At 36.6% G+C, this 17,158-nt stretch overlaps 1 protein-coding gene across 4 annotated transcripts in view; it reads left to right on the plus strand.

Annotated features, from left to right (window-relative positions):
• The window catches only part of LOC113118646 (spectrin beta chain, non-erythrocytic 4-like), a 73,255-nt gene that overhangs the window by 25,882 nt on the left and 30,215 nt on the right, over window positions 1-17,158 (plus strand). For all 4 annotated transcript variants that reach the window (XM_026287976.1, XM_026287980.1, XM_026287977.1 and 1 more), the window contains 5 exons: window positions 509-1,379; window positions 2,265-2,402; window positions 5,654-6,410; window positions 11,200-11,402; window positions 14,027-14,117. In XM_026287976.1, coding sequence (XP_026143761.1) covers window positions 509-1,379; window positions 2,265-2,402; window positions 5,654-6,410; window positions 11,200-11,402; window positions 14,027-14,117 — 2,060 coding nt within the window. The remainder of the gene's footprint in view (window positions 1-508; window positions 1,380-2,264; window positions 2,403-5,653; window positions 6,411-11,199; window positions 11,403-14,026; window positions 14,118-17,158) is intronic.

A 17,158-nucleotide genomic window follows, 5' to 3' on the forward strand; every position in this document is an offset into this window, starting at 1 on the left:
AGGAGCCCCTACCAAGTATGGAGTACATGTACAGTAAATGAACATACTTTCCAGAAGGCCAACCATTCACAAAAAAAAAAAACTGTTATTGATCTTATGAAGTATTATAATTTGTTGAGATAGTGAATTGGTGAGTTTTTGTTAAATGTGAGCCAAAATCATCACATTTAATATAACAAAGATTTTAACTATTCAGTCTGTGTGCATTGAATTTAATTAATACACAAGTTTCACAGTTTGAGTTACTGAAATAAATGAACTTTTCCACAACATTCTAATTTATTGAGATGCACCTATATATTACTGAAAGAAAATTAGCGACAAGCTGGAAATTATACAGCTATATTTATCTCGATGAAAGATGCAAACTGATTAATTTACAGTTTTCAAGACTTTCATAAGTCATTTTTGCTAATCTGACAAAACTCATCTTTGTTAGCCAGCTAAATAACATTACCTTTGTGGCAAATAAATGAAGCGTTTCTTCTTGTTTCTGTTTCTCAATCAGGTTACCAGCCGTGTGACCCTCAGGTCATTTGTAACCGGGTCAACCACGTCAACACCTGCCTGGAAGAATTAAAGCAGCTGGCTGCAAAACGACGCTTGGAGCTGGACAATTCACGTGAGCTTTGGGCCTTCTTTCAGGAGGTAGAAGAATCAGAGAATTGGATCAGAGAGAAGACGTCCATCTTGGCCACGCAGGGCTGCGGAAAAGACCTGAGTAGTGTCCTGAGTCTGCTGCAGAAGCACAAAACCGTGGCTGGAGAGCTGTTGGCGTGGCGTGCGTTACTTCAGCAGACCATGAAGAAAGGCAAGCAGATCCTCACCCAGAAGAGCTTTGGTACTGCTGGAATACAAGAGCGACTGATGGAGGTCAAGGCCGAGTGGAAGAGACTGGAGGACCAGGCCGCACAGAGGCTGTGTAACCTACAGGAGGCGCTGGACTTTTTTCAGTTTAGCACCGAGACGGACGATCTGCTAGCTTGGCTACAGGATGCTTACCGGCTCGTTTCTAGTGAGGACTTCGGACACGATGAGTATTCAACGCAGTCTCTTCTTAAAAAGCACAGAGGTGTACGAGAAAGTATCGATAAACACCGTGTACAAGTGGTGGGCCTTCGGAAACACATGGTTGCATTGCCAATCCATTACCGGGAGCTGGATGAGGTGCGAGTGCGCATGACTGAGACGGAGCAGCTCTACACAGAGGTGGCAGAAGTTGCCGTGCTTCGGCAGCAGTGGCTCCATGACGCACTGGCTGTGTATCGCATGTTTAGTGAGGTGAACGCCTGTGAGGTGTGGATTGATGAGAAGGAGCAGTGGCTGAACAGGATGGAGGTTCCCGAAAGACTAGAGGACGTGGAGGTGATCGCACACAGGTAGGAGCATTCGCCACGTGTTGTTTGTCTACTTTGATCCCAGAAAATATTGAGAAGTGTCACTGCATTGAAAAATCTAATTTTGGAATTTTGCAACCGAGGCTCATTAGAAAAATTCAGCTGAGCCTGTGATGTCATTTCCGCAAGTGCTTTGAATTTTTTAATTTCTGACCAGAACCAGAATAATCTGAGCATATCACACCAGTCCTCAGGTCTGGTTTCTAGTTACATTTAAGATTGATTTCAAAGTACTTTTACTAGTTTATAAATCACTCAATGGTCTAGGACCGTAATACATTGTAGATATTATCACTGAATATAAACCCAACAGAGCACCCAGATCAGTCAGTTAGAAATACCAAGGGTTCACACAAAACAAGGGGAGTCCGCTTTCAGCTATTATGCCACCCGCAATTGGAAACAGCTTCCAGAAGAGATCAGATGTACTAAAACATTAGTCACTTTTAAATCTGTACTCAAAACTCTTCTGTTTAGCTGGAGCTGGTAATGTGATGCAAACCTCAAAATGTATTATTTTACAAATCATGCAATCAGGTTGTTCAAAAGTGTTCTGAGATCATTACATACTTATTGTTCTAGGAGCCGTGTGAAAATAAGTCTTTATTAAATGATAATCTGCTGCTTTAATCATAATTTGTATGAAAATGAATAAAGGTTGTTGATGTTTTACTGCCACTAGTGTTTATTTAATCTGGAACTGAATTGTACTTGTACTGTATAGGTACATTTTTTTGAGTTTTACAAAAATGCAGGTAAAAGCATGTTATTCCAGTGAGCCTATGTTGCATTTTTGTAATTACCCAATTTATTGTGATTTACCATTGAATATCTTCTTATCTGAGAAGTAAGTTTTCTGCATTTTAGGTTTGAAAGTTTGGACCAGGAGATGAACAGCCTGATGGGAAGGATACTAGATGTTAATCAGATCGTCCAGCAGCTCTTAGACAGTGGTCACCCCAGTTCCACCGAAGTCAGGGGCTGTCAGGATCACTTGAACAGCAGGTAACTCCACATCATATGTACATTTTGTGTGACGTACAACATTAATCCTGTATTTAATGGAAAATACCATAAAGGGCAACAGGAAGTAAAAAATTATTTACATTTTCTCCTTAGAGATTTTTAATGATTTCACAAAAACTTTTCAAGATAGACCCTTCCATGAGCTCTTAGTTGTTAACTGATTATATGCTTCTGTTGAAACTATTGGTTAGTGAAATTTTAACAAAACAGTCCTATTAGGTCAAATGAGAAGAGTATCAAATAGACAAAAAGAAGCTTTAGAAATAAATATTTGATTTGATTATTATGCATAAACCTTTAGGCTACAGCGGCCTAAGCATCCTATATATATATTAGGGGTGTAACGGTACGTGTATTCGTACCGGACCGTTTTGGTACAGAGCTTTCGGTACGGTCAGAATGACCGAATGCAATATTTTGTTTGGGGAACACAGGTACATTTTAACATATTAAGTGGCGGAAGTCTCTGCGTTCAGCACAAAATAGACTATGTTTGACAGGTGCAATATGCCAGTGTGTCACCGGCCTAATGTTTTCAAAAGGCATCACGCGAATGTGAGCATCACTACAACTAGGAAAAAAACGATTGTAATTCAAACGCAGCTCCCATCGGCATTTAAACAGACCTTTGCTCTTAATTCCGATCGTTCCAACGCAATAACGAAATCTGAGCAGGTCTGAAAACTGAAACTGTTGATGGTGCACTTTACACTTTGGAAAAGTTATAATTTTTTTTAAAATATGAGCAGGCCTATAAGCTGGGATTGGTAATGCTGCACTGTAATCATAGTTATTTATTTATATTTTTCATTATATTTTATTATGATATTGGTTTGAGACTCAGAGTATTTTATTTAGTGGAGAACTTTGCAACAGTATTTTATTTCTTATTCTTTTTTTATTTTATTATAAATTATATTTTATAATTTATTTAATAAACAGTATTTTAAAAAAGTGTAAACAAATTGTTAAAAAAGTTTATAGTAATAAACAACCTGCAGTTTAATGTTTGCATTTCTTTCCCTTACTGTACCGAAAATGAACCGAACCGTGACTTTAAAACCAAGGTACATACCGAACCATGTTTTTTGCGTACCGTTACACCCCTAATATATATATGTATATAATTTTTTTTTTTTTTTACTTTTTTTTTTTTCAGAAGCTGCATCTGAATTGGTATTAAGAGTTCATTTGTTGCAGCTGAGAGGTGGCATGAATCTATTTACCCTGTAATTACTATTGCATCATGTTCATCACCAGTTAATTACAGGTGCTAAAAAAAAATTGAATATCGTGAACTTATTTCAAAAAGTTAAACTTTCTTATATTCTAGATTAATTACATGCAAAGAAGAGCCCTTCGTCTGGAACCCTGACCAAGTATGAGTGCATAAATTAACATTATTTTAAAAACTTTTCTGATTGGCAAATCTTTTTTTTTTTTCATTTTAGGAAATATTCTAATATTTTAAGATACTGGATTTTTGACTTTCATGAGCTGTAAGCTCTAATCATCTTATTTAATGTTTTACTTTACATGTAATGAATAAAACATTTATGGAAGTTTAACTTTTTGAAAAAAATTACAAAAAAATTAACTTTTTCATGATATGTGATACATGATATAATAAATTACCTACGTACCATGTAGGTCTCACATAGGAATGTCATTAAATATGTTAATTTATTTATTTTTTCATAACTAATTAATTAAATGAACATTAGTTAAACAAAAATAAAGATAAATAAAATAAAAAGCATGCTTAAAAAAAATCTGTAAATGAAGTTGTCGAAATATGGGTGGGCACTGTTGGGCTCAAACCTTAAACGCTTTATTTTATTTTTTTATTCATGCAAATTACTTATTTTTTTCTGTTCAAATATCTCTGGACAATTAATCTTTTTGTCTTTTTCTCATATATTGCTAATTTTTTTGCGTGTTTTTCCATTCTCTTATGCCATGCTAGTCTTTCATTACCCTGATATGTAATTGTTTTCATTTGATCTAATTTGTTTTCATTTTTAAAAATGGTTTCATTCAGAAAACCCTGCTCATTCCTGATGCTGCTGTTGTTTGTCATTTTAAACACGCGGCTCTACACGGCGTCTTTAGCTGCTGTGACGTATGTGTGAAAAACTCCAGTGATCCGTTTTAGACTGACTTTGGCATAAATAGCGTCTCTCAGCGTGCTGCCATCTGCTGTGGCTGCCACATACAGTGCACGCCTGACCCGGCTCTAAAGCACTACGGGCCGAACCCAAACACATTCACAGCTATTGTTCGCCAATATTTAATGCCACAGTGCATTAAAAAGAATGTTTATTAAAGCATACACTGTACCTCTGTGTTTGATTAGTGATATTGTGTCTCAGGCCTTGAGATGTGACCCACCGGTGCATCCTTAGACAGTTTTTTATTGTGTGTGTGTGTGTGTTAGTGTGTGTGTGTCTGTGTCTGTGTGTGTACCTCCATGAACTGAGAATGATTCATGAGTCATGTTTTCTGGAACAGAGTCATTTTTATTTTGCATTATACAAGCCTTATTTTTTTTAATAGTATGAGTGCCTTTCGATTAAAAGAAGTTGCAAAACTAGTATTAGCGACCCTTCAAATATTGTTGAGGATTGTTCTAGAGAGTATTTAATAGGATAAAATTGCATATATATCCCTATCATAGCTGTACATTTAAAATTATGTTTTATTTTTGTATTTTCCATTTTAACATTTTAAAAAAAAATTGTGTTTGTGATTTTTTTTTTATAAGTACATGAAAATGAGAAATGTTCTTTATTTTATGAAATAAAATATATTTATTTATTTTCATCTTAAGTATTGATGAATGGATGGATGGATGGATGGATGGATTGAATGTAGTTTTAGCTTTAGTGGAGTATAATGACCCTGCTGTGAAGAAAATGAGTCATCAATATTTTGGACATTTTAAGAAAAGCTGTAAATTGTAAGCACTTATCTCTAATAAAAGCTGATCTTGTTAACTTTTAGCACTAGCATACTGACATCAGTGTTAAACGAGTCATTTTTATGACACATCTGCAATGCAGGACAGGGAACGCACCGACTTTGCGATGCACACTTAGTAACAAACAACACACAGAATGAACTCGCTTTAACAGAGATACAAGTGTTTACAGAGTCTTCAAATCAAGAAACTCAAAGAGTCTTGAAATCAAGAAACTCACCTAAATTGCTTTCTGTTTTGTGCATCACAGGTGGAACCGCATCGTGGAGCTGGTCGAGCAGAAGAAAGATCACCTGGACTCGATCCTACTCATCCAGAACTACTTACTGGAATGCACGGAGATCAAGTCCCAGATTCAGGACAAGCGGAAAGCCATCGACGCCACGCAGTATGTGGGCAGTGACCTGGGCAGCGTGCTGGCGCTGCAGCGCCGTCTCTCCACCATGGAGGGAGCTCTGACGGTTCTCGAGCCCAAGCTCCTTCACCTTCAGGAGGAAGCGGAGGAGCTCGCCACATCCTATCCAGACAAGGCCATAGACATCCTGGTTCCCTTCGAGGGCATCAGCGTGGAGTGGGAAGAGCTAAAGCGTACATTACAAGGCTGTGAGGACTCTTTAACTGTCGCTGGCCGCTTGCAACAGTTCATCCAAGACTTGGATTCCTTCCTCACCTGGTTAGTGCAAACCCAGACAGCTGCTGCTTCAGATGAGCTTCCCAATGCTTTAGAAGATGCAGAACGGCTGATAAACCAACACGCCGCACTCAAGGAGGAGATCGGAAGGTACGAAGAGGACTACGAGCGTCTCCAGGCTGTGAATGAGCTCTTGGAGACAGAGGAAGCGCCGTTGCCTCATGGAGCTCTACAGCAGTGGCTGCACAAGCTGGACGTGGGCTGGAACAAACTGCTGGAGATGTGGGAGAGCAGGAGAGAGGTGCTGGTGCAAGCTCACATCTTCCATCTCTTCCTCAGGGACGTCAAGCAGGCCGAGGCTTTCCTCAATAACCAGGTGAAGCCTTTATGCTAGTTACACAGTTCACTCTGTCATAGATGAGGAATCTGAAAGGAGATCTCATTTATGATTCATAAGCCCTATTCGGACGGGACTAGTTTTACAGGGGGTCGTTAGAGAAATCTGCGTTTCACAGAATCTGCCACGTCTGTGTTTTTCTCACACAACCTCTGTGATAATTCCAGAGCAAATTACCTACTGTTTTTCAGCAAACTCAGTGATCCTCTGAGAAAACTAATCCTGTCCGAATGCGAATGTCTGTGAATTAATTATAATAAAGAAATAATAATAATAAAAATAAATAAATAATCAAATCAAGAGCCAGATCACATAACTGTTAATACCGTCTATTGTAATATCAGCATCAGGTAAGATTACTCACGTTCATTTATGCACTCAGTTACATGATGTTTTAATTACAGATACAGATACAGTATATGTATGAAAATTAAACATTGGAAACAAGTTACAATAAAGAAACACATTAACATGGTTTTGCTATACTAGCCATTTAGTATTTAGTATTTATTGTGTAATAATACTAATGGTAATCAATCCGAATGAGAGATGTTAGTCCCGTCTGAACTGATACATGAAAATCTCAGACGTCAGGTGATAAGAACCTAAACTCAAACGTAGTTTAGAAAACTATTGCCGTCTGAATAGGGCTATACTCTACTTAAATTAGTTTCACTACAAGTCAAACGTTTTGAAATAATTTTGTTATTATAATATATTATAAATAATAACTTTGTTAATCAAGGCTGCATGTATTTGATAAAACAAAACAACATTAAAAACAATTATATTCAGTTACTTTGTGAAATATTATCACAATTTCAAATAACTGTTTTAAAGTTTTAAAGAGTAATTTTTTTCCTGTGATGCATCATTACCCCAGTCTTCAGTGTTACATAATCTTTCAGAAATCATAACAGTATGCTGATTTGCGGCTCAAGAAACATTTTTTTCTATTATTCTGAATGTTAGTTGTTTTAATTTATTTTTTGGGGGGAAAATTTTTTTTTAATAGGAAACCATTCTTTTAAATTGCATTAACATTTCATAATATGGCTGTATTTTTGATCAAATGAATGCCACACTGGAGATACTTTAAAAAACATTTAAAACTAATTCAGACTTTTGATATGAAAAATTTGCTAGAAAAGTGGACGGGGCAGAGGAGAAGTTAAATATTGACAAATACGGCTATCTTTACATAAATGTACTTACAGCGGGGAAAATAAGTATTTGACACATCAGCATTTTTATCAGTAAGGGGATTTCTAAGTGGGCTATTGACACAACATTTCCACCAGATGTAGCCATCAAGCCAAATATTGAATTCATACAAAGAAATCAGAACATTTAAGTATACAAGTTGAGTCATAATAAATAAAGTGAAATGACACCGGGAATAAGTATTGAACACATAAAGATAACAAGGTGCAAAATGGCATAGAAAGCCAGGAGATCACCTGAAATCTGTCAGTATTTAGAGAGAAACCCTGCTCCTATCAGTACTAATTGATATCAGCTGCTTTAGTCTTAACTGATGGCTTATAAAGGCTTCTCATTACCCAGGAGGCAAGACTTCATGATGGGTAAAAGCAAAGAACTCTCTCAAGATCTTTGTAATCTTATCGTTGAAAAGCATTTTGATGGGAATGCTCCTGTGAGCACTGTGGGGGCCCATTATCCGGAAATGGAAAGAGCATCAGTTCACCATAAAACAGCCATGATCAGGTGCTCCACATAAGATCCCTGTCCGAGGAGTTCAAAGAATAATCAGGAGAGTTCTCCAAGAGCCAAGAAACACTCGGGCAGAACTTCAGGAAGACCTTGCATCAGTGCACTGAACCGCCATGGCATCCATGCATTCTCACCACGCAAGACTCCATTGCTAAACAACAAGTATGTTGAGGCTCGGTTAAAGTTGGGAAAGATCATTTGGAGAAGCCTGTGGATTATTGGGAGACTATAGTATGGTCCGATGAAAGCAAAATGTAACTTTTTTTGGCAGTCATTCTACACGCCATGTTTGGAGAAGAAATGGCACTGCCCACCACCCCAAGAACACCATACCAACAGTTAAGTTTGGGGTGGAAGCATCATGGTTTGGGGCTGCTTTTCAGCAAGGGGTACTGGCAGACCTCATATTATTGAAGGTAGGATGAATGGAGCAATGTACCGGGACATTCTGGATAAAAATATGCTGCTATCTATCAGAAAGCTGAAAATGGAAAAGAGGGTGGACACTTCAGCAAGACAATGATCCCAAACACAAGGCCAAGGAAACCATGAAGTGGTTTCAAAGAAAGAAAATCAAGTTGCTTGAATGGCCCAGTCAATCACCTGACCTAAATCCCATAGAAAATCTATGGAGAGAACTGAAGATCAAAGTTCATAAAAGAGGCCCAAGGAACCTTCAAGATTTAAAGACCATTTGTGTGGAAGAATGGGCCAGAATCACTCCTGAGCAATGCATGATTGGTCTCTCCACACAAGAAGCGTCTACAAGCTGTAATAACCAAAGGCTTTTCTACAAAGTATTAAAGTGTGTTCAATACTTATTCCTGGTGTCATTTCAGTTTATTTATTTTTGACTCCTTGTATACTTAAATGTTCTGATTTCTTTGTATGACTTCAATATTTGGCTTGATTGCTACATCTGGTGGTAATTTTGTGTCAATAGAGCTCGGGCGTAGACGTTATGGAATGGTGCACTGTGGGTAACGGCGGGCATTTTAGAGGCATCGCAAAGCAGGTTTGTAATGGATAATAGCCGGTCTCCAGAAAAAGTTATAGAACGTGACAAAAAAAGTTGCCTATACCTATACGGACAAACTTAATAATGAAGCCAAACAACGCTACTTAAAAAAAAAAAAAAAGAGGTTGTAGGCGGAATCAATCCCTATGAACAGATGAAAGTTTACCAAGCCTCAGTTTCCCTGATAATTTCTCCTACCGGGTCTGTGGAGAGAGCGCTTACACCTCCGATCAATTAAAAAATGTAAAGTCACTGGAGGCTCACCTGCAGATCACAAATGGATCTGCAAATTAAACGTGGAGAAAACAATCGTTCTCACTAAGGAAATAGTGGTTACACACACACACATATACACACACTTATCAGATTCTGCGAGCTATGAAGCTTGTCTATGCGGGTTTGTTACACTTCAGGAGTAATTACTCACCTATCATACTTGCAAAAATCCACTGTTTTCATCCGGTATCTCTGTAATCCGGTATAATATTGATGAACATTCACCTCAGACACAACCCACCATTCACCAAAACAAGACGCTTAACTTCCTATTTTGAAGTTCGTTCCAGTTTTTTTTCAAGTTGTTCAAATAAATACAGTCAGCACAAAAATATCAAAAAGCGATCAGAGACCATACACAACATGTCTCAACATAACTATGCATTATAATATTATCTAAGGTGATGGTTTCCCTCCGTACAGCGGCGACCCAAGCCATCTGACGCCTCTTGGTGATTTCAGACACCTTGTGTTTTTTTTCCAAGTAGGAAAATGTTGAAAACTAATATGATTCACGAGGCGTTTGCCCTGTCGATCATGAAACCGATTACAGCAGTTCACAATACAGCAATACTGAACCATTTTCCAAAAAATAATCAAAATTAATGACCAAATGACCAACGTTACCTAATGCCTACTATACAGTACATCTACTTCTGTACCGCGATTCCCACAATGCATTGCGACGTGACGCAACGATCCCGACCTCTGTAGCCCACTTAGAAATCCCCTTACTGATAAAAATGCTGATGCGTCAAATACTTATTTTCCCCGCTGTATATTTAATAACCAGTTTTGTCTCTAATATTTCTCATAAAATTAACATTCTAAGTTTTAATAGAATTAATAGGGTTAATTGTTGAGCTCTCTTCTAAAGCTAGGGTTTAGACATGGCAGGTTTCAGCACTTTAGTCCAAACCAATTCACCCTCAGAAATGAGGCAAACCTGAGTAAAAAGTTAAATGCAATTGAGAGAAATCTCCATTTGCTCTCTTTTAGATCTCATTACTGTCTAGAAAAAACAATTGAGATAAGACACTTAATGACTGTTCTGTTCTAGTTAGCAGACCATTAGGACACAGGAACAGATCTGACTGATGTTTTTCAGGTCACATCTGTAAATGTCAGGAGCATCAGGGCAGTTTAAGGTCATTGCTCAGTTCATATTCACAGACATTTGCTGCTTTTATGTTTGGTCATCACTTTATAAGAATATCATAAATGTGGTTTAAATGCCAGAGGACATACATTTCCTCAACCCGTGTCTTTTGTGGTTTGCTGAAAGCCCAGAGTGGTTTTCTGTTGCCTGCGGGCACAGATTCATCGAGTGTGAACTGGTTTCCAGTAACACACATGGCAGTGGCATTCATTAGCCACTTTTCCTTGAGATTGTTTGAGCTTCACCTTTATAAATGGGAACATTGTGAGGACAACTAAACATATTTACAAAATTATGGTTTTAAGAATTATCAACATTGTTTCTGTTTGCAAGAAAAATGAATTTAAGTAGACCATTTGTATTGGTGCCTTCAATCTGTAGAACTGACCGAGTTAGAAAACATTTGTGCAATCGTCACAGAAGAATATGTGAGCATTGATATTGTCTCAAAGTGTTATTGCAGCACCAACGGCTTGCCGTTTGCCCTGATTATGGATTTGCTCTTAGTGTAATTGATCTGGACTCAGTTTAGATGCTTTCTTTATGCAGTATTTCACCCTGTCTTTCTCTCCTCTCCCCAGGAGTCAGCGCTGGCCCACGTGGAGCTCCCCACCACAGTGGAGACAGTGGAGGCAGCCATCAAAAAGCACAAGGACTTTACCACCACCATGGAGCTCAACCTGCACCGCATTAAAGCTGTCATAGAGGCGGGAGAGAGCCTCATCAGTCAGAACAACATCTATTCAGAGCGCATCAGAGAGAGAGTGGATCTGCTCGCTAACAGGTCAAAACCACAACACTTATGAGAACATTTTTGCTGCATAGAGCTGGTTGGTGTGGAAGCTCATTTCTGCCATTGAATATAAAAATTAAAAAGGCTGTTGTGACTTTATCTCACAACTCTAAAACTTTTATGTTAAACAAATTGCAAGAAAAGTGATAGGTCAGAAGAGAAGTTCAAGTTGAATATAGTTATATTTCTGACTTAAAATCTTTTGATATTTAAAAAAAATTGAAAAGCACTTACATTGATTTCCTTATGATTACGAGCCAAAGAAGCACTTAGTGGTGTTATATAGAACCTCAAATACCTATACAAATACAAAACATTTTTTTATGTGTGTGTGTACTTTTAAAAGAACACTCCACTTTTTTGAAAATAGACTCATTTTCCCATTTCCTTTAGTGTTAAACAGTTTAGTTTAATCGTTTTCTAAACCATTCAGCCGATCTCAGGGTGTGGTGGTTACACTTTTAGCTTAGCTTAGCATAGATCATTGAAACTGATTAGACCGGTAGCATCTCGCTCAAAAAAAAAAGCAAAGTTCCTTGTAGAAATTTTATTTCTACTTTCATTCTCAGAATTCTAAAACTCGTAGTTGTGAGATATCAACTCAAAATTCTGACATTTTTTCTTAGAATTGTAAAATGTAAGTTTGTAATTGGACTAAAATTCTCACAATTCTGAGAGAAGAAGCAATTGCGAGACATACATTTTGAATTCTAAGAAAGAAAGTCCCAAGTCTGCAAAAAAATTCACAATTGTGAGAGATAAACTCTCAATATGGAGAAAAAAGCCAGAATTGCGAGTGTATGTCATGCACCTGCAACTTTATTTCTCATAATTGCAAGAAAAAAGTCAATTTTGTGAGATTAAAAATCGGAATTACCTTTTTGAATTTTTTTATTTGGTGGCAGAAACAGGCTTCCATAGGTTGGTTCTTAAGAATTCGAAAACTTCCAAAATTATTGAATGAATCATATTTTTTATGTCTGATCAAGTCTATTCAGATTAGTGGTCAACAAAATATGTAATATTATTCAAATGCAGATTCTTAAACTTTAAGAAAAGAAAGTTAAACTTTAACTTTAAACTATTTTTATAAGCAACTAAAAAAAGCACAAATGTCAGGGTCAAAACATCTCTACATAATACATTATAATTAAAACAAAAATATTTTAATATTTCTATGATACTGCTATTTTCAACCTTGTTGAATTTAAGTGTTTTGGGGTTAAACAGCCTTTGTAATTATATTAAACTTGTAGTGCACTTCAAAACTATGTATGTATGTTTTTAATAAACTGTTGCTTGCATATAAAATAATATTAATGAAATAAAAGGCCACCTAAGTGTACTTAAAAAAATTACAATAAGAGAAAATGACTGTAAAGAGTAATTTACAGTAAATGCTTGTCAGTACGTTCGGGAGTGCACTTTAACCATATTACAAAGACAATGGAAAAATTATGAAATTACATATAAAGATGTCCCATTTAAGTGGGTCAAACAAACACTCAAAAGTTCAACCAAATGCATTTCATATAATAAATGTAAATATGCTGAAGTGTGCTTTCAGCCTGAAAATACAAAAATTACTATTAAAGAAATATAGACAATGAAAACCTGTTTTAATTTCAATAAAAACTAATGTTAGGTCTTTTTTTCTTGTTCATCCCATCTGACCTAGATTTAAATTCTTGATTGAAATATCATGATTGTTTTAGGCCTGTAATTGATTGATTATTGAGGTAATAGGGATTGCACGGTTCGCTTAAAAAAAAAACGTTTCTGTTGACGCATGCGCATTCTGGCTTCCCAGACATTACAAAAACATGAGAACAAAAAAAAAAAAAAAACCTGGACAAATCATTCACTCTTGTTCAACGCGAATGCTGTATATGAGCAGTAATTTATTCTCAAAAGTGAATAAATTGTAATGAAAAATAAATTAAATTAAATTAAATAGCTAAAGTAAATCGTAAGTGGAAGTGCATATGTCAATTCTGTCATGAGCATATATCAGCAGTTACACATGTTTAGGGGAATAGGGCATTATTAATATACCATGTAAGGTGGTATGTGCTAGAAATGGGTAAACCACTATCAGTGAGTATGCCCATGGGGGCACCACCGTGCAAGGCAGTGTCCCACATTGTCCCTCAGAAACATACCCCTTGTCCCCCCTTGGGCTTATTAGCAGGTGGTCACCCTAAGCAAAACCTTTATTCTGTCATCAATTACCATTGTTAATGAAACCGTGTTGCACTTTCACTTTTAAAAGCAGTCCTTCGAAGACGTCTTATCACCTGACATCTGTATCTGGCCTCCATCTCACTGTGGCACAGAACGTGCAGCTGCTCCTATAGACACACTGAATTTGAGATGATTTTTTCCATAGAGGCATAACAAAGAAACTCTCTGAGAATCCACAGTCACTGATCTGAATGCAGTCTCAGTGATGAGCGTGAAATTGGATTTCGAAGCGCATTTGTGTATGGAATCTGTAATGACCTTCTGTTTTAAACAGAGACTCGGCTATGAAACACTGTCACAAAAAATTAACTGTTTTATCATAAATAAGAAACAAGTTTCTGATTGTTTCTGTGTCTATGTGCGTCTCACAGAGGGAAACAGAACCGTGAACAAGCTCAGCAGTGGCTTCATAAACTCAATGACCAGTGGGAGCTCCAGAGGTTTCTACAAGACTGCCATGAGGTAGGATGAGTGCCAGCCGAGCACAGACCATAAAACTGTCACGCTTTGTCTTTGTTTTTGAGTGAAACTTGTGCGAGTCATGATTTTTTAACCAAAAGATGTTTGCCTCGCTGTAAGTAAATCTGTGCATCAGTAAAATGCAGGATGTCAATGTAGCAGAAATATTTGGACGTTAAGCTCAGGCTTTTTTCTACTATTCTTTGTAACTTGCAAATGTTGCAACATTTAAATAAATGACTCTTAGGGAGTGTCCTAACCAGTTGCAATACAATAAAGTGATATGTGTTTTAGTCAAGCTGGTCGAGCTGCAGGACATTTTAATGGTCACTTGGTTTTAAAAACAGTGTCATCATTTCTTTTAATCTCGCCCACAGTGGAAGCTCATTGGTCCAAAACCCTGCTCCATATGACTGTATATTAAACATCAGTTATGTCTGATTGACTGTGATCAGCACATCATTTGGACAAAGGGTTTGTTGCAGGAAACTTTGCTGACCCTTGTGAACAAGAGTGTGTTTAATTTAATTTAATGTGCACTTTTAAAGATATTATTAATTAATGATATAAAAGACTACTTAAGTGCATTTTAATGGCTTTGTTCTTTTAACACACTTAAATAAGTACACTTTTAAAAAGTACATTTTGTAGAAATGATAAATTGAAAGTTTTAATTTAAAGTAAAATTTATCATGTTTAACAGACTTTTGTCATTTTTCAAACAAGTACACAATTTTTATGTGTTGACTAACATGCTATAGTACATGTAAAGCACTTACGGTAATTATAATTTTAACTGTAGTGTTATTTGATATTACAGTTAGAGTTGAAAATATTTTGAACTGTGCTATATTACAACTTTATAAAACATATTATATATTGTTAAATGCATGACATACAAATTTTAATAGAATAACATTAAAATGCATTTTAGTTTTCCACATTTCAGGAAATTAAATTTAAAGATATACTTAAGTCGTTAAAAAGTACTCTCTGGAACTAACTGCATTTAATAGGAATTTAAACAATAATCCGAAAACATTAAATTTAGTTCACACATAAGTATATTCTTTTAAGTATATTATTTCCATAAAAGCATACTTACTGTAAGTGTATTTCTTTTTTTACAGTGAGAAACTGATTCATTAGGCTTACGATCTTTCAGCTTAGTCATGTTGTACAGAAGTCTTCCAGTACATGTGGCATTATGTTTGTGTCTTTAAATGACACTGAACAGCTGAGCATTGTGGGTAAATGCAGTGTGAAAGCAGTTGTACAGTAAGAGGCTCCCGGTGTGGCCCAAACCTACCAGTTTCTTTAGACTTTGCTTGTTCTTCCTTTCTCATGCTCAATTATTTAGCCGGTCTCCTCATCACTTATTCAGCTGAGAGAGTAGGAACTTCAGTAGTATGTGTGTGTGTGTGTGTGTGTGTGTGTGTGTGTGTGTGTGTGTGTGTGTGTGTTCAATGCAGGGCTGAGGACAGATCTCTGCCTTCTCTAAGAGCTGTCAAACATGTGTGGATAAGAACAAAATGATCAGAGATGGTCCGAGTGCACTGAATCACATTCTCTTATGCAATGTGTTTAGAAAATCAAATAGCAGAAATACTTCCTATGCAAAGCCATGTTGTTTATAAACAGCATAGAGTGTATACTGTATGCAGACTTTCTGTATGCACTGAAAAGCATAACCAAATGCTTGCTAAAATAAACAACCTGTGCATACTGTACTGAATATTGTATGTTTTTGGAATAAAAATGGTAAATAATTGTTAGTTTTTTCTAAAATCCCCATCAAAAATCACAATTGTTTTTTTCCTTTTCTCCCAGATCTTGCAGCCAAGTGTATAGTGCATACAGCAGAAATAGTCAGTTATTTGACTGAATGAATGATAAACTATGTGGCACTTTTCTCATTTGCTCACAGTTGTTGTTCCTTTGTGATGTTTCCTGATCTGAAGTATCACATTATTGTCTTAGTTTAAACATCTCTCTGGTGTTTGGTGTTTGGTGTAGTTAACCATCAGTTTACTGGATAATTAATTCCCATGTTCCTGGATGGTCATTCACTCTTTCTTGGACTCACTCTTTGAGGAATAGCCATGATTTACCTAAAAGGTCACTTAGAGAGGTTAGACTTGTCCTAACGTATATGTGCACACTCTCAAAAATAAAGATTCATTAAGAACCTTTAACATTATTGGAACCTTTACATTCCATATGGTGTAAATATATATATATATATATATATATATATATATATATATATATATATATATATATATATATTATTGCTGTCAAAATTAGCGCGTTAACGCATTAGATTAATTTGAAATATTTAACGCGTTAAAATAAAATAACGCAATTAACGCGGTTGCAGTTTTTTTTATTTTCAGTTGTGGCCTATGTGTGTTCAACGTGCAAAGAAATATGGATAAGACCAAGGAAGGACTTTTAGATGGAAAGTTTCAGTATAAAACTCTGCCGGATTACTCTTCAGTATGCCACAAGAAACATTATGACTGTATGACTGTAACAGTGCGTAAATCAGACCTTTCTGTAACGCTAACGTTAATAAGCTTAAACGAAAATAAACGAAATAATTGTGTAGCGGAGTATTTTTTGTACACAGTGCCGCGAACTGTCAATCACTCCTGTACGCGTGCATCACTGTCCTCCTCGCAGCTGCAGCAACTTGCGCTCTCTCTCTTCATCAAGCTTTAAAACAAAAAGGGGACAAAAAGATCATATTGTCTTTGTGCATAGGCTATAGATTAATTAGATAAATGAATATCTAAATTTGTGCCTTGCCGTCTACGGTATTTTTTTAGAACTTAGAAAAAAGATGCTGCAGCCAATGAACAGCCAGCGGGGACTGCAGGACGACTCAACCTCCGCAGACAGTTTTTAATGTTTATCAGACAATAAATACTCAAGATTTTGCTTTAGTATAACTCACAACGAGTTTCACACACCTTCTCCGGCCACATTGAGTTGTTGACACTTAACAGTGGGAAAAGCGACACATGCGCTATTCACTTGTG

The sequence above is a fragment of the Carassius auratus genome, chromosome 18 (genome assembly GCF_003368295.1).
Source record: "Carassius auratus strain Wakin chromosome 18, ASM336829v1, whole genome shotgun sequence".
NCBI lineage: Eukaryota > Metazoa > Chordata > Actinopteri > Cypriniformes > Cyprinidae > Carassius > Carassius auratus.